General features: G+C 36.9%; 1 protein-coding gene across 2 annotated transcripts in view; it reads left to right on the top strand.

Annotated features, from left to right (window-relative positions):
- Positions 1 to 17169, top strand: part of RSF1 (remodeling and spacing factor 1) — a 157564-nt gene extending 140395 nt beyond the window's left edge. For both annotated transcript variants that reach the window (XM_072794759.1, XM_072794758.1), the window contains exons 12-16: positions 1331 to 1398; positions 2682 to 2889; positions 4377 to 4597; positions 7034 to 7222; positions 9608 to 17169. In XM_072794759.1, coding sequence (XP_072650860.1) covers positions 1331 to 1398; positions 2682 to 2889; positions 4377 to 4597; positions 7034 to 7222; positions 9608 to 10170 — 1249 coding nt within the window. In that variant the 3' untranslated portion in view covers positions 10171 to 17169. The remainder of the gene's footprint in view (positions 1 to 1330; positions 1399 to 2681; positions 2890 to 4376; positions 4598 to 7033; positions 7223 to 9607) is intronic.
- Positions 17170 to 24892: the final 7723 nt, after the last annotated feature.

Genomic DNA, 24892 nt, shown 5'->3' with positions numbered 1-24892 from the left:
AATTAGATATAAAATTTTATGTTTGTGTGGATATGTATTTTTTTCCTAGAGAGGAAATCCATAGCTGCAATGAGTTAACTCAAAAAGCAAATATTTGGCTGTTAAACTCTTGTTAATCCATTGTATGCTTTTAATCCAACACTGTCCGATAGAATTTACTATGGTTATGGAAATGTGCTATTTCTTTACTCTCTAGCACGGTAGTCAGTAGCCATATGTAGCTATGGAGCATTTAAAATCTGGCTAGTGAGGAACAGAATTTTTCATTTTAATTTAAATATAGATAGCCACACGCAACTAGTAATTACCATATTTTGCATAGTTTTAGACAAGTCACTTTATCCCTTTGGTCACCTCAGGTCTAAAGTGAAAGGAGTTTTGTATGTGAAGAAATCTTGGAGGGGATCGTCTAGACTTGTCAAAGATTCTTTAAGTTAGGGGAAACAGCCCTTGTGAGAGATAGATAATTCTAAAATTCTGACCATCTGTATATGGATTTTGGTAATAAATATGATCTTTGAGGACAATAATAGTGTAGTCCTCACGCTTAAGTATTATTACTAGAATACCAATTCAACTTACTTTGCTGTGTGATTTGTATAGTGAGAGGTTGGCAAACTATGGCCTGTGGAACAAATACTGCCAGTTTATGTAGATACAGCCCATGACCTAGAAATGGTTTTTATATGTATAAATGATTGAAAAAAAAGACCCAAAAAAAAGGGATCCCTGGGTGGCGCAGCGGTTTGGCGCCTGCCTTTGGCCCAGGGCGCGATCCTGGAGACCCGGGATCGAATCCCACATCGGGCTCCCGGTGCATGGAGCCTGCTTCTCCCTCTGCCTGTGTCTCTGCCTCTCTCTCTCTCACTGTGTGCCTATCATAAATAAATAAAAAAAAAAAAAAAAAAAAAAGACCCAAAAAAGAAAGTTGTAAGATGATTACATGAAATTCAAATCACAGTGTCCATAGATAGTTATACTGGAACACAGCCATATTGGTTCACTTGCATTATCTATGGCTGCTTTTGCACTACAAGTGGCTGATTGAGTAGTTGCAACAGAGACCATATAATCTATAAAGCCTAAAATATGTACTGTCTGCCCTTTGCAAAAACAGTTGCTGATGCCTGGTATAGATGATCTTGGAAAATGAGTTAGATGCTGATTTACAAAAGAAATTGAGGTTAGCAGGTGTGAAGTGATGTAGTCCAACTCACACAAGCCCAAAGTGGCAGAGAGCATTTTTATATTGAGACCTTTTTCATTTCAGAAGCGACTCCTCCTAACCCATAAACCAGGCTGTGATGTGATTATTGTGTATATATTTTAGATTTGATGAATTTGATGAAGCAATTGATGAAGCTATAGAAGATGATATCAAAGAAGCTGATGGAGGAGGTATGTGTTTATCATTCCCTCTTCTTCAGATGACTGGGCCAATAAGTTAATTTAAATGACCTGATTAGGGGCGCCTGGCTGGCTCAGTCAGTAGAACATACGACTCTTGATTCCAGGGTCATGACTTCGAGCCCCACATTAGGCATACAGATTACTTTCAATAAAAAACACAAAATAATGCTGATTAGAGCAATAAGCATAATTTTTTTATTCTCCCCAATGTGTATCACGATCACTATGGTTAAATGTCTGAGATTCAAAATAATGTGTGGACATAGTTTCAGTGTGTAGACTCAGATCTTACTATTTTTCAAGTAGTTTTATGACCTGATACAAAATGTAAACGTTCCTCTATAGATTAAAAAAATTTACTTCTCTTTCCAAATAGAAAACCCAGTTAAACTTCTTGTTGTCTATATTTAGATCACTATTGCTACAAAATCTTAAATATTATGGATAATCTGAATCTGATTACTTTAAATCAGCCTTTTAAAAATCAAATATTAATTTCATAGTCTTTAACAGGTGACATAAAAATAAAAGGATTTGAAGGTAATTTAATGAAAGAGCTATATAGAGAATTACCAGTGCTCTAGTATGGAGCATTATAGTTTCCGTTAGTACTTAGGAAAACTCTGAAGAGGATTAGTAATAAGTAGGCTGTCCGACCAGCTTTTTCAGGACTCTACACCTTATGTACAGCTTTGCTGTGGGGTTCTCACCTTTTCTGTCCTGCACACACGTTTAAAAGTAAACAGATTGGTCTCTTTCTAAAGCCAAAAGCCATTGGTCTCTTTTCTAAAGTAAACAGATTGGTCTCTTTCTAAAGTTGTCCAAAAGACAACTTTGAAGAAGAGATTCTTTAGTGATTGCTAATAGGTACGAGGTTTCCTTCGAGGTTGATGAAAACGTTCTGGAATTTGTTAGTGGTGATGTAATTTGTTAGTGGTTAGTAGTCACAACTTTGTGACCACTGAAAATCTCTGAATTATACACTTTAAAAGGGTGCATGTTATATAGTATGTGAATTATTTCAAATTTTTAAAAACTTGCTTACATGGTAAACATCTGCTTAGTGTAGACTAAAACACATGCAAAAATTCTCTCACTGAGAGCTCTGTCAGCTGAAGTTTTGAGAAAACTGCTTGTTTGTAGGAAAAAAATGAATGAGCATGAACAAGGATATTAGATATTAAAGAGAAGCTTTTAATAAACGTACAGTTGTCTCTCTTCCTCCCTCTCTCTATTCCCCTTAATGCCCTCCCCTCCACCCCTGAACTCAGGAGCTGGTCGAGGAAAAGATATCTCCACCATCACAGGTCATCGTGGGAAAGACATCTCTACTATTTTGGATGAAGAAAGAAAAGAAAATAAACGACCCCAGAGGGCAGCTGCTGCACGCCGGAAGAAACGCCGGCGACTGAATGATCTGGACAGTGATAGCAACCTGGATGAAGAAGAGAGTGAGGATGAATTCAAGATCAGTGACGGGTGTGTGGTTTGCCAGGAGATCCCATTCCCTAGTTACAGGCCTAAATGGGGCTCGCAGAGAAGCTCGGCCATGCTGCAATGGGGCTTTGTTCTTCATGCACATGGACAGTCTCTTTATTTTTAGGCTATCTAAAACAGATTCAAGAGTGCTGATTTTGGTTCTTTTTAGATCAAAACAAAGTAGGCTTACGGTTTAATATTCAAAATTGTATTTACATTTTATTAACTATAATCAAGCATTCATTTGCTGTGCATCTCCATGCCACCTTCTGCCATGTCCATGAGAGGTTCCTAGTCAAATATGATAATTAGGCAAGTACAGGTAATTAGGTACTATTCTCTGGTGACCCACAGAGGTTTGAGTTGGGGTAAGCAATCCAGTATGGAAGATCAGGAAAGATTTTCTTCAGAGCAAATGCTGAAAGAGTATCACTAAGTTTCTCCTCTCAGATTGTTAGTGGGAGAAACATAAACCACAAAAAAAATCATTCTGTGTGATTGCTACCAAAATGTAGGTAAAGCCTAAGTTATGGTATAAGCGAAGAATCTGATCAATTTAGGGAGTTCCAGGAAAGCCTGAGTTGAAATAAAGCTTGATCTGAAATTTGAAGAATGAAAAATTAGGCAAATCAGTCCATTTTAGATTCAAAGTGAGATGAGAAAGAGGGCATCCTAAGAGGAGTCACGTGTCCAAGGTACAATTATGCCTTGCTAGGCATAAAACATCATGGAATGTTTAGGAAATTCCTGGTATGTCAGGGTAGCAAGAATTTGGGGAAGGAGAAGTAAAGAATACCCTGTGGGAGATGTGGCTAAGAGATAGAGAGGAACCAGCAGATGGAGTGATTTGTTTCTCTTGCATAGGAATTTCACTTTTACCCTAAAGATGATGAAAGCCCACGGATGGGATTTAATCATCAGGCTAATGAGGTTTATGTTTTAGAAAAATTCATCCTAGCATTCATTTGGAGGATATATGGAGGGGAAATGAGTCTAGAGACTAGAGGAACTCCCTGAGGAATTGCTACAGTGGTTTAGGTAGGAGATGAGTGCCGGAACAAGGAGAGATCGGGTTTGAGATAATTATCTTTTAAGAGGTCAACACTGGGAGGAGTTAATAATTGATTAGATGTGAGAAATTAGGAAAAATATCAGATTTCTGGTTTGAGTTACTGGGTAGGTAAGGCTAGGCAACAGAAGAAGAGAGGAATAGATTTTAAATAATGAGTTCTCTTTGGGATGTGTTGAATTTAAGGCATGTGGGGGACATCCCAAAATGCCAAAGCAATTTATATACAAAAATCAGCATCAATTCATCTTCTTAACTCATCCAAGAAAAGAATAGATGGCAAAACCTTTCTCTATTTTATTAACCGACAAATTGATAAAATTATCCAGGTATTTTACATTAACCATTACTTAATGATTCACTGGACTTGTTAGAACTTGAACTCAGAATCATAATTCATCTGGCTTCTCTTGGACAGATCTCAAGATGAGTTTGTTGTATCAGATGAAAACCCAGATGAAAGCGAAGAAGACCCACCATCTAATGATGACAGTGACACTGATTTCTGTAGCCGGAGACTGAGGCGACATCCCTCCCGGCCAATGAGGCAAAGCAGACGTTTGCGGAGAAAGACCCCAAAGAAAAAGTACTCTGATGATGATGAAGAGGAAGAGTCTGAGGAAAATAGTAGAGACTCTGGTAAAAATAATTTGTATCTGCTCAATTCTTATGACCTCTGTAGTTAAGAGTTCTTAAGATAAAATTCCATTCAATTATAATACAAGCTTTCTAATAAAACTTTGAATTCTCTTCTTATGACTCACTAGTAACTAAGTTTTTCACAGAAAGCACTTAAAGCATATCTCAGAAAATAAATACAGATGGATGTGTTAACTGCATACCAAATTCATTGAAGATTGTGATTAATTGGGTGGCACGAGTGGCTCAGTGGTTTAGCGCCTGCCTTCAGCCCAGGGTGTGATCCTGGAGACTCGGGATCAAGTCCCACATTGGGCTCCGTGCGTGGAGCCTGCTTCTCCCTCTGCCTGTGTCTCTGCCTTTCTCTCTGTCTCTCATGAATAAATAAATAAAATCTTAAAAAAAAAAAAAAAAAAAGAAGAAGAAGAAGAAAGATCTTTAAAAAAAAAAGATTGTGATTAATTCTTTTGGTGCAAAGTTTCCATGTCTAGACTTTATCTTCATAGTGTTTCTTTGGAATCATTCTCAATAAGCTGAGAACATTTTTCTCCAATATAAGTTAGCAGTAGTTAATATTCTTATATTTTATGTTTATCCCTATTAACTGAATAAATAGTGACAGGCACAGCATCTAAAAGAACAGATATGAGTACTTTATAGAATTGGCAGATAGGTAGCTGTCCTCTCACTGAGGAAGTGTCACAGCCAGGAAAGAGTATTACATCCTTGACCTAGCTGGGCTTATGGGTTTTTTGTTTCATATGTCACATAATCACAGTATAATTATCAAAGTCAGACATTTTAAAATATTGATAAACTACTTTCTGTAATTAACAGTATACATTCAGATATCAGGTGTCTCAAAATTGTCCTTCATATCAATTTTTTTCCTAGGCCAGGATCTAATCCAGGAATACACATTGCATTTATTAATATCTCTAGTCTTTAATCTAGAATATTCCTCAAACTTTGGCTTTATTGATCCTGACATTTTTGAAGAATACACTCTAGTTAATTTGTTAAATGCTCCTCAATTGGGTTTTTTTGTTTCCTGCAATTAAACTCAGGTACACATTTTTCAGAAGGAATATCACAGAGGTAATATGCATTATCCAGGTCTCTATTATTTTTCCCTTTATAATTTAACAGTAATATGTAGGAGGGCATTTTGAGACTGTATATATACCATTTCCCTTTTTTTTTTTTAATTTTAAGATTTTATTTATTTATTCATGAGAGACACAGAGAGAGAGAGAGAGAGGCAGAGACACAGGCAGAGGGAGAAGCAGGCTCCATGCAGGGAGCCCCATCTGGGAATTGATCCCGAGACTCCATGATCACACCCTGAGCTGAAGGCAGACGCTCAACCACTGAGCCACCCAGATGTGCCTATACCATTTTTTAGATGTTTCACCCAAAGTTTTAGCATTCATTGATGATTTTCTAGTTCCATCATTCCTTTCATATTTATTATTTGATGTTCTTTAAGAAAGCACTTTCCCTTCTCCTCTATATGTTTATTTCTTTATTTCAGGATGTGCTTGTGGATTCTTATTTTAATCTGTGGGTATGTGTTACCATTGCTATATAGACTTAGTTTGTCCCAGGTTTGGCCAGTAGGGACTCCTTAACACTTTTGGCAAGCCATTTTGAAGTTTTTGAAATTCATTAAAAAACAAAGGTGGGTGTGATAATTCAGTGGAATTTGTTAGCACTCCTGAAATACCATTCTGATACAATATCATAGTCTCTTGTTTATTAATCAGAGATGGTAAGGACAGTGCTATTTAACAATACTTTGAGAATTTAAGTAGCCTTCTATGCTATAATTAGCAGATTTTATTTCCACATCAGAAAAAGGTCAAAAATATAACTGCAGTTCTATGCTTCTTTGAAACAAATTTGTCAGTTTTCTTGGATTAGAGAGTTTAATCCATAAAATACATTGTGAAATTATAACTGTACCATACACCTGTACACATAGGAACAGCAGATTCTTTTGAGGCAGAATAGCAATTATCCACCAAGAAGAGCAGCCATGTAGCTGTCTGAGTAGCTGTAGGTTGAGATAAGAATTGTATAAAACATCATTTACTCTCAAATATTGGCCGCTACTAGGGAACATTAGTGAGGTTTGGTATTAAAGACCCCTCTGCATTTACTCATATCATTAAAAGGAAAATAAGACACTGATAGGGGTGCCTGGCTAGCTCAGTCAGTAGAGCATGTGACTCTTGGTCTCAGGGTCATGAATTTAAGCCCCAGGTTGGGCCATTGAGCCTACTTTAGAAAAAAAAAAGACTTACAATGATTATTATTAATTTAAAGATTGTTATTACTGAACCCTACTTAATAATTTTATATTTTTATGACCTACGAGCTAATCACATTTCTCTTGAGTAGACTTAAATTTTGTACTTCTTTTTCCTTGAACAGAAAGTGATTTTAGCGATGATTTTAGTGACGATTTTGTAGAAACTCGGCGAAGGCGGTCAAGGAGGAACCAGAAGAGACAAATTAACTACAAAGAAGATTCCGAAAGTGATGGTTCCCAGAAGAGTTTACGACGGGGAAAAGAAATCAGACGAGTTCACAAGCGCAGGCTTTCCAGCTCAGAGAGTGAAGGTAAAGAGTAGATCTCCAGTTTACAGAACTTTGGACAAGGCAGAAATAGAAGCTATAAAGTAAACTCAGGATTGTGATTCAGTATAAGCAGTGATATCTTTGAGACAGAACCCATTATTTTTTTGCCTGATTCCTTTTTATAAATTAAATAAATGATACTTGATAAGATACTGATTTTTATTGTCTCCATTGTAATAATTAAACTCTTCATGAAATAGACAAATCTCAGAAAATTAAGATTGGAGCAAGAATTCTGCTTCCTTATTATTCATGGCCCTCATTTTGAAATAACCTGTGCTTGGATAACTAAACAATTTCAGATACAGATGCCTGCTCTCTCTTTCTACCTTGACAGTGAGCTTCAGTTGGTAACTGTATTATTTCTTAATAATAGTTTTAATTGTATTCTATACCAGGAGTGTAGGAAAAGCTCTCCAATACGAATTTGTGATATCCATTGAGTCTTATGGTTATTCCAGTTCTTATAAATATGATTCTAACCCTCACTTCTGCCCCTTTCTTTTGACTTACTTAATTCTTTGTCATTTATGATCTGTTTTGAAGATTTCAAAGACCTTATCAATTAAGTTTGAGCCCAAGCTAGGTAAAGGGGGAAAAAAAAGTTTGAACATGGGAGGCTAAAGAAAGGAGGTGAACATCTGATTGTGGTTATTTCTCTTCATGTGTCATTAAAGACAGACAAATTCTATAATCTAACTATTACAAACAAATATTATTGCACTAGTCACTATTCTAGGCGCTGGGACTAGAACAGTGAACAGAACAGCCAAAAACATGTAACACCCATGTGTATCTCTTACTTTAATTAGAAGGAGAAATAATAGACAAGATAAATAAGTAGAACCTGTGCTGTATTAGGTGGGGATAAATGCTGTGAAGAATAAGGGAGAACAAGGAGTTGGGTTGGGAGAGTAGCTGGGACCTCCGATAGGGCACCACAGGGACACCTTACTGAGACACCTTTGAGTCAAGACCTGACAAATGTTGGAAATATGTCATGCATTTTTATGAAGGAAGAGTGATACAGGCAGATGGAACAACTAATGTGAAGGCCTAGCAACAAGTTTGTGCCTGGCATGCTCAGGAACAGAGAGGAGGCCAGGGTGGTTGAAGAAGAATGAGCGAAGGGGTGAATTGAATGAGATGCTGCAGAGATCAGCAGGTGTCATGAGCAGTAGTCAACGACTACAGCCCACTCGTTTGTGTAAATAAAGATTTTGTAAATCATGTTTTATTGGGCCAACCACGCCATTGTTTCTCTTTTTTTCTTCTTCTGTTTCTTGAAGGTAGACTCAAAGAATTTACTGTTGGGTTAGAAGGGAGAAAGAAAACAATCCAAAGATAACTAAGTGATTAGAACAATAGAGTTGCCAGTAACTAAGATGGTGGGGACCAGAGCAGTGCAGGTTTGAGGCAAAAGCGTAGGACCTCAGTTCTGGACATGTTAGGTTTTATATGCCTGTTTAGAAATTCCAGCATAGATGTTGAGTAGGCAGGTTGATACATGAGTGTGGAACTTAGGGGTTGCCTCAAACAAACATGAGTCATCAGCATATAGATGCAAAGCCATGAGATTAAATGAGACCACCTAGATATAAATAGAGACAAAAAAAAAGAAGACATTCAAGGACTAACAAGGAAGGACATTTAATAACATGGGTTAAGAGTTAGTGCAATATTTCAGCTGTGTAGAGAGTTGGATGCTCAGTTTAATCTTTCCTTATTATGTTTACATGATTCCATAATTTGGGGGCTAGTGGATAAGAGTTTCTCAGTGTGTGACCACCCTATCTTCATTTAATTTAAGGATCATCATATTTGTTTTCTAAGAAATCTGATTTTAAAAAAAAATCTTAAAAAAAAAAAAAAAGGGATCCCTGGGTGGCGCAGCGGTTTGGCGCCTGCCTTTGGCCCAGGGCGCGATCCGGAAGACCCTGGATCGAATCCCACGTCGGGCTCCTGGTGCATGGAGCCTGTTTCTCCCTCTGCCTGTGTCTCTGCCTCTCTCTCTCTCTCTCTCTCTCTCTCTCTCTCTCTGTGACTATCATAAATAAATAAAAATTAAAAAAAAAATCTTAAAAAAAAAAGAAATCTGATTTTGCTCTTTCCTAAAATCTTAGTTAAAAAGCACATACTGTGCTTTGTTGGATCATACTGTGGATTGTTACAGTCCTGAGAGGATCATACTGTGGATTGTTACAGTCCTGAGAGGAGAGAGAAATCAGGCCAGTTATTGGAGGGATATATGGATGCATGGGCAAGTCTAAAAGCAGGAGATGGGGTGAATATGGGGAGGAAAAGGAGAATTACTTAAATCTGATATGGTTAACTGTGTCGATGGCTTAAATGTGCTATTTATTCTAGAGAGCTATATGTCCAAGAACTCTGAAGATGATGAGCTAGCTAAAGAATCAAAGCGGTCAGTTCGAAAGCGGGGTCGAAGCACAGATGAGTATTCAGAAGCAGACGAGGAAGAAGAAGGCAAACCATCACGAAAACGGCTACACAGGATCGAGACAGATGAGGAGAGTTGTGATAATGCTCATGGAGATGCAGATCAACCTGCTCATGACAGCCAACCCAGGGTCCTGCCGTCACAGCAAGAGAGCACCAAGAAGCCCTATCGGATAGACAGCGATGAGGAAGAGGACTTTGAAAATGTAGGCAAGGTGGGGAGCCCTTTGGACTATAGCTTAGTGGACTTGCCTTCCACCAATGGACAGAGTCCTGGCAAAGCCATTGAGAACTTGATTGGCAAACCAGCTGAGAAGCCTCAGACCCCCAAGGACAACAGCACAGCCAGTGCAAGCCTGGCCCCCAATGGGACAAATGGTGGGCAGGAGGCAGGGGCACCAGAAGAGGAGGAAGATGAGCTTTTAAGAGTGACTGACCTTGTTGATTATGTCTGTAACAGTGAACAGTTATAAGACTTTTTTTCCATTTTTGTGCTAATTTATTCCACGGTAGCTCTCACACCAGCGGGCCAGTTATTAAAAGCTGTTTTATTTTTCCTAGAAAACTCCACTACAGAATGACTTTTTAGAAGAAAAATTTCAACAAACCCTGAAGTCTTTCTGTGAAGTGACCAGTTTTGAACTTTGAAGATAAATAATTGCTGTAAATTCCTTTTGATTTTCTTTTTCCAAGTTCATGGTCCTTGGTAATTTCATTCATGGAAAAAAATCTTATTATAATAACAACAAAGATTTGTATATTTTTGACTTTATATTTCCTGAGCTCTCCTGACTTTGTGAAAAAGGGTGGATAAGAATGCATTCCGAATCTGTGAGGACCCAAAACAGAATTAGGGGTGGGAGAAAGCACTTGTGCTTTAGCTTTTTCATATTAAATATATATTATATTTAAACATTCATGGCATATATGATGATGAACAGACTGTTTAAAAGCTCCAGTCTGTATTGTTGCAGTTTGAGAACTGTAGATAACATCATACATAAGTCATTCAGTAACAGAATTCATGATGTCAGCTTGTTTACTATTGGAGATAACCACACTTAATAAAGAAGAGACGGAGAAAGCACCATCATTAAAAACTCTAACCTGAGTTTCTGTTATAGCGGAGTTTCTTATTTTTAAAAAAAAAATCATCTGAAAAACATTTGTACAGTAAAATGTATAATGAAGCTTTGACAACCAGATTGTGCTAGCAGCAATTTTTTTTAAGCAGCTTTATGCAGTGGTGATGAAGTGGCCTCTAATATACTATCAATAGAGAGTTATTAGTGAAATAAGTGTGGTCTTTCTTTAGGCCCAAGTGGACTGTAAACTTTGCAGATAGTTGTAACTCTTGTCTTCTGGCCACTTAATATCTAAATATCTGAAATACCCCATTTTGAAAGAAATACATCTATACATAACATACATGAAGAGATGCTAAGCTGACAGCGGTATTTTAGCACATTTGAAGACGGGGAAAGGATTTTCAGGTGAATTTTAACTGGTCTATTCTTGCCCTTAGTATCTACTTCAAATTGAAGTCTACAAACAAAGCAGTTCCTTTGGGAGGTTTTTAGTTTGAGTTTTAGCATGTATGTGTGTGTATATGTGTGTGTGTATGTGTGTGCATTGGAATTTCCTATCTGCCTGGATATATTAGCAGGGTTTGAATGTAGTTTTGGCCTTTGGCCATTAGACTTCTATTAAAATTCATTAATAGTCACACAACCAACCTAGAGTTGATTGAGAACCGCCAGTCTGCTTACTGGGCATGACATCCATTTTAAACATCTCAACACTTTAAAGAGAGATATGCCCCTTTGTTTCAAGAAAAAAGGGGTTTATAATTAAATATCTAACATGTAATTGACACTAAAATATGAACTTTGTCTTATTTACTGTTACAGCTGTAAAATTCCCGGCAGAGCCATAAATAACGTTGTATAAAGTATAGCACTTGTGATTAAACCTTGCCTGTCAAATTCCGAAACCTTCAGCCATTACTTCTGTGAATACTTTTGCCCTGGGATTTGGGTTTTTCTGTTCCAGTGTTGTGTCTGTTGCCGGCAATGGACACACCATATCTGCTGCTGGCCCAAGAACTTTGTTGATTTTTCTTTCCAAATTAAGCATTATATGTGCTAGTCAGTGTATAGTAAAGCACTTCTCTTTTTTATTATTAAAAAGCTGGCATTAGACTTGCATTATAAATACCTCTCTAGAAACTTTATACTCCTTTCCCTTCCTCAACAGGTGTTGCCCTTAAATCTTATCTTTTGGCCTTGAAAGTTTATAGCTGTTGTTTTTCATTTGTTGGTTCTTTTGTTTGTTGTGTTTTGTTTCACTTTAGTTGTGTAGTACCTGCCCATTAATATTTTTGCTTTGATTCTAGCAATGTATATGTATCTGTATAAAAAATAAAATAATGAAAGCAGCCTAAAAATAGGATGCACCCATAGCACGTGGTTCCAAGCAAGTTGTGATTTGTATTTTGAGACAATGTTCTGCTGGAAGGGAGGGAAGGGCTTTACACTTACAGACAGTGGAGCAAGGTTATTGCCATAAGGAGCCACAGTCACTTACCAAGCCTCCTTTCTAGCCAAGTTGGTTCATTGGTTTGAAAATCAGTTACGAATGGTTGTTAGCCTTTTTAAACTATCTAATAGGCAGGCAATAGAAGGATTCCTACTAGTGCCAGGTAAGTGGTTTGAATGTGCAGGTGGCCTCCACTGCCCCCGTTCCTCCTCTGCCATTTTAGTCCTATAGCTGGGTAAAGCCACTACCACGTAGAAACTCCCACGTACCCCGTCTCTACCTCTGGACACACCAACTTCTGCTTCCACCACTCTGTAGTTAAGTGATCACAAATATCCAATGGGTAGATTATTTATTTTACAGGATGCCTAATGTGAAATAAGGAGCTCTTTTTATCTTTTTCCTACAGAGAGCAAAAAGGTCATTGTTACCATGGTAAAGACGGAGTATTCAGTTAGCATAGGTCCCACTGACATGGGTTATGATACCACTTTTGCTGCCTATTAATTTACTGAACTTGAATCAAGTATGAACTTGAGAGTGAATGCCTGCCTTCTAATCTTACATTCTGATTAAGCCAATTAACTGTTTCATCTACAAAGAGTGCAATCTGAACAGCTCATACTTACAAATTATTATGCAGAGAGATTAATTATGGCCAATTAGATGTTGGACAGTTCAAAACCAATTCTGCTGCTTGATTATTAGATTTGGTCCCTTATAAAGTTTTGTGTTCACTGAAATATTAACTGAACATGCTTTGAAGAAGTTTTTTAAAATGTAGGAAAAAGTAAATGTCCTTTATCCAAAGGTGTAATTCAGTCATTAGGAACTGGACAGAGTGTAGGAAAGCAGCAGCTCATCTAGAGTTTAGAACGTGTTGGATCCTTAGAGTACTAACCATGGATTTAAATCCAATGTAGCTGCCATATAATAGAGTCCTTTGATACTTTAAACTTTTTTTGAAATACAGGTGGACTCCCAGTGTCAAAAACTCCACAGTCTATAGCACATGTATAAAGGGGAGTTGTAGTTTAGTGTGCAGCATATTTAGTTTGCAATTTCTGTAAAGGTTTGAAAACTGGCCAAATTTTCACAATGCAGAAGCTTTGAATTAAAATATGTGACAAGAACTCAGACTGAGAATACACATCTTGGTTTCATAGACTTGTGTCGATGAAATAGGGTTTAGTGTAAAACATTGTCCATTGTTGGCACATTATTAGAGAATGATGGCAGAGATATTTTCAAGAGTATATTTGCTATATTGAGGTTGGGTTTCCTCCTTGACACGTCTTTTTCCAGTTGGTCAAGGTTGCAGATGCAGAGAATAAAGAGGAATTTTATTTAGAATAAATTCATGTCTGCTGATAGTTTGTTTTTTTTAATATGACCTGCCAAAGAACCAAGGACTTCGAATGCTAAAGAAATTGTTGAAAAAACATTTTAAATTAAATTTAAAAGGATATTACAAACTCCAGTTTTCACTTTTTGGTTGATACCCTATCCCATAATATGCATCTGAACAAAGTATGTATATTAAAAATGTAGGCATATCCTTGTTTAGAGGTAAAGTACTGGGAAAATGTTACCGATATTTAAATGGGCTTGATGGAATTTACTTTAGCACAAAGAATTCCTTTTTAGCTTATGTTTGTGGGGATAAGAGATATTAACCATTCACTAGTTCTACCATATGACTGAAAGGAACCCAATGAATCTGTAAGTTTTAATAATCAGAAAAAGTTGTGAACTCTGCCCTTCACCAACACAGTGAAACAGGTCCATGATTGCCTCACAGCTATAGAACAAGTATTCAAAGACCCACATCTTTTTTTTAAAATAGAACATACATATATGTATGTATATATATATATATATATAAGTTAATATGTGTATACATACTTTAGATGTTAGTAAAATGAATCCTCTGAAATCATTAACTGACTTAAAAAGACATAAGACAAATAATTATACCTGACGTGAAATTATGAACATTTAATTACAGAAAGTCTAGAGAAAAATAGTGAAGTTTCTCTTCTTGGTTTGACATTCTAAAAAAATATTCCTGGTTCTCCAAGAAGTAAGAATGCCAAGACTGCATATCTGCTATTGTCTACCTAGTCCTCTGTTTAATATTGTTATTAAACCTTTTTAGAATAAAATCCATTCCTATTTTATCCACCATTCCCAGTATGTACCTGTAGACCTACTTTGCAAGTGGCAGTTCAACTGCTGATTTTCTTATTTTTATATCAATCCCAAAAGACAAGGCCCTTTGCTATCAATGTATTTAAACTGAGTTATCATGTTATGTGTACACTTAATAATTTGTTTTCAAGATATTTCACTTCAACTTAAATCATCATTTAACATTTTTTTTTTGAGTGCCAAGAATTGCTAAGTAACTATGTAACATACTGAAGAGAGTCATTCCCCAGCAAGCAAGCGGTCTTCATAAGCCAAACTGTAGTGTGCTTGGTATATAACCACTTTAGATTGTACACTCAATACTTTATTCACATAAACCCTCTCAGAAATTTGAGTAGAATAGGATTCCATTAGTGAATTTTTTTCCCTCATTTTGGTCATGTAAACTCAATCTTTTTTTCACTTTATATTTATACAGTTTCATTCTGGGAAATGCTGCAAACCCATTCTGGCACATTGTGATTTCAGTTAATGAAAATGTTATTTTTATTTTAATAATTTTTAAGATTTATCTATCCTATGCATAAGTTATACAAGAGGGCATAACAAATTATTAGATGAGTAGAAATTTATTAATTAAGCTCCTTAGACATTTTGAATGAGAAAAAAACATTTAAAGGAACTACATTTGTGTTTTTTGCCGAACCGGTACAAGCTAGTAAATGCACTAAGGACTGAGTGACCTGCCTTGTTCATTTTGCCACTGGATGATGTAAGTTAAGAATGGAACTGTTAACCCTAATTATATATTTTCTTGACTTTCATCACTTTCTAAAGAAATCTAATTTAAATGTTTGGGTTTTGTTTGACCTGTATTTATTGAGTTCTGGTCATAGACCAGGAGCTGCATGTCATGCTTATGGATGACCAGAACACAGTCATTGGGATACTTAATGGCTCAAGACCTTCTGAATCATTTAACTTATTTTGTATGTTGCAAAAAAAAAAAAAAAAAAAAAATTTATTTTGCTTGAGAGTCACATTTTTTATATAATTGTACAGCTTTTAAGGGTTGGGAGGTGGAAAGATACCCTAAAATAGGATGTAGATTTTTACAATTGTGTTTATGCTAGAACATCTACAGGTGCATTATGTAATTAAAACTAAAATTGTTTAAAAATCTGTGCCATGGTCTTTTTCATTTTCCTGCCCTTTAGCAGAGTTGGTGCATGTCAATACTGCTATGTGGACAAGCCTTGGAATTAGGCTTATAACCCTTATTTCCAAAGCTTTAAGATCATTGCATGAAAAATACACAAACACGTATACACATATACACACATACATAAAGACACATAACATGTACACACACAGATCTAGTTTATATTAGTGTAAATGAATTTTCAATTTCGGAACAGCTATAATGGCCTAAATTTGGCAGTTAACAGCATATTATAGTGTGTGATTTTTGTAATGCCTAACTAGGGTATTCTCATTGTTGGTCTGATGTTTTGTTTTCTTAGCAAAGTAGCTTCTTGATAATAGTATCTGAATTGTAGCTTGCCCAAACCTGCCAGGAGGTTTTGGCGGGGTGGGTTGGGCAGAGCTTCGTTTCTTTTCAATCTGTAAAAGAAGGAAAAACTAGAATTGCTTGATTTGATTCTTACTATTCAGTAGACTTAATTTCACAGGAATATTTTTCTGCTGGAAGGGATATCAAATTCAAATTCAAATTCTCTCCACATTTGATGAAAAGTTATCTTTAAAGCTTGTAGAGTTGCCAATTCTAGCAGTCTTTTACATGGCACATTTTACCATAACTTAAGATACCAGTATGTTTGCCATCTGATAATTTTACCATTCTAGTTTCTCACCTTTATAGCACAAGTGTATTCTTATAAAGAATTAAGTTCATCTAAGTGTGTCAAAATTTCTATCTAAACTACCTTAATCTATTGTCAGCTAATGTGGGATTGTCAGTTTCTTTGCTATCTTCACCCATTCAGAGGTGAAGTCTGGGAATCATGAATTTCCAGGTGAATACAAATTCCAGATAAGAATTTGTAAATGGTATATGTTAAATTTTCATTTTGATTTTAAAGTAATAGTGGCTGAGATTCAGGGTGCATTTGATCAAATGCCTCTTGGATTTTCAGACATGCTTATATGAAATGCTTTATTTTCCTATGCATAAAAAATTATTCCTGGAATAGGTTCTCAGAATGCTTTATTTTATTTCTAGGAGATGAGAGCTAAAGCAGAAGCTCCATGGTTAGCATAAAACTGTTGAGGTAATCAGGACTGTGCTGTTAGTCAAACAGGGGAAGCTGGAATGCTCTCTGCCACATATAATGTACTGCATGTGTGTGTGTTGGGGGGGAGATTTGAAAACTGGAAATGTAATTCCAATAATGCACAAAGTAAATTTTGTGCATAGAAAATATGGGAATTCCTGGTAGCTTAAAGCTTCAGGGGTTAACTGCAGTGTATGAACACCTAGTGTGTTAGAATTGCAGTGCATAGTTGTTTAAATATAATATTCCTTGTAAGTGACAACCAAAATATGTTGTGGCTGGTGCCAATATTTTTTGTTAATGAAATGTTCAATGTCTCACTACAGTCTGATCAGAACTCTTGGTGTTATAAGCCAGGCCTAAAGCTATTTTATAGCTATTGGCCTAATTGTGTAACTTTTCCTTTCAAAATGTTTTATTATAATACTTCTGTCATTTCTTTCACTTAATATATGTCAATTGTCATAATAAAAAATTTAAATAATTTGATGTATTTAGCATGATGTGTTTGCAAACTTAGTTTATTTTCAACTTCATGGCACATAGAAGGCTAAGAATTTTCAGTAATAGTTGACAAAGGCTGAAAATTTTGTCATCTAAGGAACAGATGAATTGTTTTCTACTATCTAGAATGTAAATTTGCGAGTGTATCAATTTCCCCAAAGTAATTTTTAAGACTGTATGCCAGCTAGGTGAGTTACAGATTTTAGAAGGTTATCTTTTGAAAGATTTCCCTTTAACTTCTAGAGAACTCACACGTTTTTTTAAAAACATTTATTTATTCATGAGGGACACAGAGAGGCAGAGACACAGGCAGAGGGAAAAGCAGACTCCACACAAAGCCCGACGTGGGACCCAACCCTGGACTCCGGGATCATACCCAGAGCTGAAGGCAGATCCTCAACTGCTGAGCCACCCAGGCATCCCTCTTTTCTTTTAAAAACTGAGAATTGGTGTATTATACTGGGGCCATTTAGTAGAGGCATAATTATAAAAAATAATGAAAAGATTCCTAGTGAAACTAAGTTAAATGTTGGGTGAAATGAATGCTTGTATAATTTTGACCCTTCAATGACTTTGCATGAGTTCTTTAAGGTCCTCAAAGTCCAAATGAAAATCAAAGAAAAAGAGGATCCTCTAAGAGGATGTGATTTAATATTTGCAGCATTAGTTTAGCACATGAAAGCATATCCCAAATGGAAAGTTAACCAGGAACCTACTAGTTCACAGTACAAGCCTATAGCTTCCTGTTTTTCTTGCCCACTTCAGAGCTACTTTATCCACACTCAAGTTTTCAACCTTGTCTCCAGCCTTCTCCAAGAAGGAGGTGTCTCCTGTTTTTATCACATCACTTCTGTGTCCCTGATCTGGCCCCTTCCCTCTTGCTTCCTGTGGGACTTCACATTTCAGTGATTTCACTACTCTCCACCCTTCTATACTCAAGTCCTTTTTATACAAACCTCTATCCTGGAAAACAAAAGTGTTACCCTGTCTTCCATTCAATCTGCCTCTCAGTTATTTCTTATTTGACTGCCAGTCTATAGAAATGGTAAATTTTATTGGAAGACTCACTGAAATGCCAGAAATTCCTAAGAGAAACTCTGGGAAACTAGCAGGATTCTCAGCCACATACTGGAACTCCATCTTTAGGAACAACTATTACAGAAAGCTGAAATTGACAATGGGGAGAGATGTTACTCCCTGTTCCCTGCAATTGTTCCCTATCTTTCTGCGAAGATGCCCGTTTTCTTCTGACTTTGGCATTATGCCTGCTAGCAGGATGCCAGTAATTGCACTGTGAACTCCTGCAACAAATAGCTCTTACTCTATCACTTGGAGCCAAAAAGTTGGAAGGACTTGATTAATGATGATAGAACCTGATTAGAACCTGTGCTGTCTCTAGCTTGAACCATAAAAGTAAATTTTCTGTATTTCCAAGTCTAATGTTTTGGTTTGTTTTTTAAAAATAAGGATGAAAAAAATAAATAAATAAAAAATAAAAATAAGGATGAATTTTGAGGTAACTAGGGCTTACCAACAATCAAGAGAAGCAAGCTGGCTCAATTCTGGAAAACCAGAAAATTGGTTTCAGATTCAGACTGATCTAGAAGGCAGGGCTAGAGTTTTAACTGGAATAAGCAGAATGAGGACAGTGCAGAAGAGGCAAGGACCCAAAACCAGAAAAGGCATATGAGAGGGGAAGACAGGGCTAGGAAGCAGTCTTTGTGGTGCTTGTCTTCTCTGAGACACAGCCACTTCTAAAAATTTAGATGTGCTTATGCAGTGATTTCCAAACCAAATTGTAAATTTCATTTTAAAACCTTTCTTCTTGGTTTTTAAAATTGAGATGAAATTCACATACCATAAAATTCACTACTTAAAGATGTACAATTTAAAGGTCCTTAGTATATTCACAAGGTTGTCATCACCCCCAAAAGAAACCCAGTGTTATGGGCAGTCAGTCACCATTTTCCCCTTCCCCTGAGACCCTGGCAACTACTAACCTACTTTCTGTCTGTAAGGACTTGCCTGTTCTGGACGTTTTATATAAATGGAATCATACAATATGTGGCTTTTTGTGTCTGACTTTTTTTTTAGCATGTTTTCATGACTTCATCCATGTTTTAGCATGAATCAGTACTGCATTCCTTTTTATGGATGAATAATATTCTACTATGTTGTTTATTCATCTTGTTTAACCATTCATCAGTTGATGGATATTTGAATTCTTTCCACTGTGGGGCTATTATGAATAATAAACATTCCAGTACAGGTTTTGTGTGGAAATGTTTTCAGTTCTTTTTTTTTTTTTTTTTTTAAATATTTTTTTCTTTATTTATTTATGATAGTCACACAGAGAGAGAGAGAGAGGCAGAGGCACAGGCAGAGGGAGAAGCAGGCTCCATGCACCGGAAGCCCGACGTGGGATTCGATCCCGGGTCTCCAGGATCGCGCCCTGGGCCAAAGGCAGGCGCCAAACCACTGCGCCACCCAGGGATCCCCTCAGTTCTCTTATGTACATACTTAAGAATGGTATTGCTAGATTATATGGTAACTCTTGTTTCACATTTCCAGGAATTGCTAAACTGTTTTACACAGCATCTGCATCTTTTTACATTCCAACTGGCAATGCACGAGGGTTCCAATTTCTTCACATTAATAACAATTATTCTTGTCAATCTCTTTTTATTAGAGCCATCCTAGTGGATATGAAGTGGTTTCCCATTGTGGTTTCAATTTGCATTTCCCTGAAGATTAACAATATTGAGCACTTTCCCATGTGCTATCGGCCCATTGTTTAACTTCTTGTCAGAAACATCTGTTCAGATCCTTTGCCCATTTTTTAAAAATTGGATTATCTGTATTTTTATTATGAGTCTTATAATGGATACCAATCCTTACCAAATATAGGACTCACAAATATTTTCTCCGATTCTTCAGTCTTTTTACTTTCTTGATGGTATTCTTTGACACAAAAAAGTTTTAAATTTTGATGAAGTCCAATTTGTTTTTCTTCTTTGTGTGCTCATGCTTTAGACATCATAACCTATGAAACTGTTTGCTAATGCAATGTCACAAAAATTTGTTTTGTTTTATCTAAGAGTTTTATGGGTTTAGTTCTTAAGTTTAGGTGATTGAGGGGCGCCTGGGTGGGTCAGTGGTTGAGCATCTGCCTTTGGCTCAGGATAGAGTCCAGAGTCAGGCTCCCTGTGTGGAGCCTGCTTCTCCCTCTGCCTAGGTCTCTGCCTCCCTCTGTGTCTCTCATGAATAAGTAAATAAAAACTTAAAAAAAAAAAAAAAAAAGTTTAGGTGATTGATTCATTCTGAGTTATTTTTGTATATGTGTCAGGGAGAGATCCAAATTCATTCTTTTTATGTGTGGCTTTTCACTTATACTAGCACGATTTATTGAAAAACTGTTCTTTCCCTCACTGAATTATCTTAGCATCCTTGTCAAAACTCAATGGACCAGAAATGTATGGGTTTACTTCTGGACTCTTAATTTTATTCCACTGATCTATTTATCCTTATGCCAGTACTACACAATCTTAATTACTGTAGCTCTGTGGTAAGTTTTAAAATCAGGAAGTGAGTCCTCCAACCTCTTTTTCTCTCTTTATAACATTATTTTGACAGTTCTGGGTACACTTTAATATCAATTTCAGGTTCAGTTTGTCAATTTCTGTAAAAAAAGACAATTGGAATTTTGATAGGGATTACATTTAATTTGTAGGTCTGTTATTTTTTTAATTCCCAAGAGATTTGAAAATATACTTACCAAAAATATATATACATATACATGAAAAGCTAATAAATACATGAAGATGTGTTTAACACTATTAGTTATCAGAGAAATGTGAATTAAAATCACAGTAAGATACACTATACACCCACTAGAGTGGTTAAAATGAAAAAGACTGACTTTAAATGTTGATAAGGCTATAGAGCAGCTGGATCTCCCATACATTTTGCTGGTGGGAATATAAAATGGTAAAACCACTTGGAAACTATTGGCAGTTTCTTTAAAAAGTAGACAAACTAACCTATAACATAGCAATTCTACTTGTAGGTACTTACCTTAAAGAAATGAAAACCTATATCCACACAAACCCATGTATAAGAATGTTCAGGGGCTCCTGGGTGGCTCAGTGGCTGAGCATCTGCCTTCGGTTTAGGGCATGATCCCAGATCCGGGGATCAAGCCCCACATCAGGCTCCCTGCAAGGAGTCTGCTTCTCCCTCTGCCTGTGTCTCTGCATCTTTCATGAATAAATAAATAAAATCTTTAAAAAATATATTAACAAAGCTTTATTCATAATGGTCAAAAACCAGAAAGAGCCCAGATGTCTATCAACAGAACAGATAAAGAAACTGTGGTATATTCACACGATGGAATACAACTCAGCAATAAAAAGGATCAAACCACTGATTAACAACATGAATGCGTCTCAAAAACATTATGCTGAGTAAAAGGGGATTTCCACAAAAGCATATATTCTGTATATTCCATTTATATATAAAATTCTAGTATGGACTAAAATAATCTACAGTGATAAAAATCAGATTAGTGGTTGCTTCTGGGAGAGATAATCGCTAGTAGAAAGAGAAAGAGGGAATTGTCCAGGGTAATGGAAATGTTTTGTATATCAATAGGATCGTATGTGTATTTGTCAAAACTACATTTAAGGACCATGCATTTCAAGATGTAAAATATACTTAATCAGAAAAAAATTTTTTTTCAACATCAGGCTTGAATTCAAGACTCTGAGATCAAGACCTGAGCTGAAATCAGGAGTTGGATTAACTGACTGAGCCACCCAGGCGCCCCACTTCATCAGAAAATTCTTTAGAAACTTGGGCAACCCCGGTGGCTCAGCAGTTTAGTGCCACCTTCAGCCCAAGCGTGATCCTGCAGACTGGGGATCGAGTCCCACGTCAGGCTCCCTTCATGGAGCCTGCTTCTCCCTCTGCCTGTGTCTCTCATGAATAAATAAAATCTTTAAAAAAATAATATTAAAATTATTATTTTTTTTAATATTAAAATTAAAAGAAAAGAAACTTGAATCCTGGGATGCCTGGGTGGCTCAGTGGTTGAGCATCTGCCTTTGGCTCAGGTCGTGATCCTGGGGTCCTGGGATGGAGTCCCACATGTGCTCCCCACAGGAAGCCTGCTTCTCCCTCTGCCTATGTCTCTGTCTCTCTCTGTGTGTCTCTCATGAATTAAAAAAAAAAAAAAAAAAAAAAAAAACTTGAATCCTTATCCAAATTTATGTTACAGCATTTCACAGTTCATCATACACAACACACACCTTCTTTCTTTTCACATGGCTAATTCTAAATGATAATTACTATTATTTTTTTTTATTTTATTTAGGCATCCCTGGATGATAATTATTTAAGATGCCACTCAGGTACCACCTCTTCCAAGAAGTCTGTCCTCATCCTTCAGGTTGAACTAGGTGCTTCTGCATAACGCTGCATATTCTATATTATACTGCTTAATGCTTAATGAACTACATTGTAATTGTTTTTCCAGCCCTTGTTTGATAAGCAAGGGCTATCTGCTCTCAATCTCAATGTCTGGCAAAAAGCATTACATTTAAGTCATTTAAAAATAATAGCAAATCTTGTTACCTAATCACAGGAAATAAACATTCTCATTTTATAGATGAGAAAACCGAGGCTCCTAAGTTAAATATTTTTTCTAAGATTCCAACTCAATCTCCTTTTTGCTATAGCTTCTTTTAATTTTTTAAAAGACTTTATTCATTCATTCATGAAAGACAAGAGAGAGAGAGGCAGAGACAGAGGCAGAGGCAGAGGGAGAAGCAGGCTCCATGCAGGAAGCCCGATATGGAACTTGACCCCAGGGATCACACCCGGAGCCAAAGGCAGATGCTCAACCGCTGAGCCACCCAGGCGTTCCGCTTCTTTTATTTTTTTAAAGATTTTATTTATTTGAGAGTGAGAGAGCAGCAGAATCCCCACTGAGTGGAGAGCCCGATGTGAGGCTCCATGCCAGGACCCTGAGATCATGACCTTAGTGGAAGGCAGATGTATAACCAACTGAGCCACCCAGGTGCTCCTACTATAGCTTCTTTTAACTCAGAGGCATAGATAATAACCTGATTCAGCTTCCATGCTAAGCACTCAGCCTCACTTTTTTTTTTTTTAAGATTTTATTTATTTATTCATGATTGAAACAGAGAGAGAGGCAGAGACACAGGCAGAGAGGGAGAAGCAGGCTCCCCATGGTGAGACTGATGCGGGACTCAACCCCAGGACTCGAGGATCACGACCTGAGGTGAAGGCAGATCCTCAACCACTGAGCCACCCGGGCGTCCCATCATCACTGTTTCTTGGGCCTTTCCAATGAGTCATTTCAGGCTTCTATCTGAAAACCATTAACAGCAGAGAAGACCAATTCTCTAAGTCCTATGGTTTCTCCCATTATTAACCTTTTTTAAAAAAATATTTTATTTATGAGAGATAGCACAGAGGGAGAAGCAGACTCCCCGCTGAGTGGAGAGCCTGAAGTGCTCTATCCCAGGACCCTGGGATCATGACCTGAGCCAAAGGCAGACACTTAACTGAGCCACCCAGGTGCCCCATTATTAGCCGTAAGTTTTTCGTTTATTGATAAATACATGCTTATTATAGTAAACAAAGAATAAGAAGTTAGTCACACCCTCATCACTCAGAAATAACCACTCAATATATTAACGCATTTCCCTTCAGCATTCATTTGCAGATTAAAAAATCAGTTCTTTCTGAATAAAGATCCTTCATAATAAATTTGACAGTTTATATAACCAAACAACACACCCCATTATCTGTAAAAGCCAAATGACCCAGGCATGCAGGAAGCTTTGAAAGTGAAGAGCACAATCTGCTCCTGGGTCAGCTGCAGCCCTGAAGGGACCTGGGAGGTTTTCAATAGAGAAGAAAGGCAGTGGCAGCTGAGGCAGCAGGAGTCAGTATTTTCCTGGCCCTACACCCTAATAGGTTAGGCTTTGAAACTTCTTGTTTCCTAAATTTCTCTGGTCACAAGATCTCTGCTGCCATATGTTTTAACATAAGCCCTTTCTTCAATTTAAGTCACTGTCTCATTCAGACTCTGGCATCTGAAAGAATGAATGTCTGCTGATGTGGTGACCTTATGCCCTGTATGATTTCTACAGCTATACATTGAAAAAAGGGACCTCAGTGGTTTCTTAAAACAAAGGCATTGCTGCCTGAACTTACCTCCTGGGCCTTTTTCAAGATTCACCATCTTCCCTAATAATCCTTGCCCTGCGATTCCAGGATGAAGGAAGAACCCAAAATGAACCTTACAACCTTAATGTTAACCTTCTGAAAGCCCTGTACACAGTGGGGGACGATGTTGCCTGGCACACTGGTGTATAAGCAATAGGAGTTGTGAAACATGCATTAAGTTAACCTCTCAAATCCATATGCTCAAAAAAATCAATTAATTAAGAATAATTCCTTTTAAAGTTAAAATCCCATTATAGGTGTCACATCAAATGTAAGTACCTGGGCTAGCACAGAATACAAAATCACTATTCTAGTTTATTTTCTCACTTTGTGATTTTTATTTTTTTCTATAGTCTTTTTCCTCCTGGTTCATGCTTTTTCATCCATTTAATTTTACTTATCTGCTTATTCATAATCATCACCCCATTACCTTGAAGAAATAGAATTGAGTGAG

The sequence above is a fragment of the Canis lupus genome, chromosome 23 (assembly GCF_048164855.1).
Source record: "Canis lupus baileyi chromosome 23, mCanLup2.hap1, whole genome shotgun sequence".
In the NCBI taxonomy this organism is placed as follows: Eukaryota; Metazoa; Chordata; class Mammalia; order Carnivora; family Canidae; genus Canis; species Canis lupus.
Note: the sequence above shows the minus strand (reverse complement) of the source record. Positions and strands in the feature narration are given on the sequence as shown.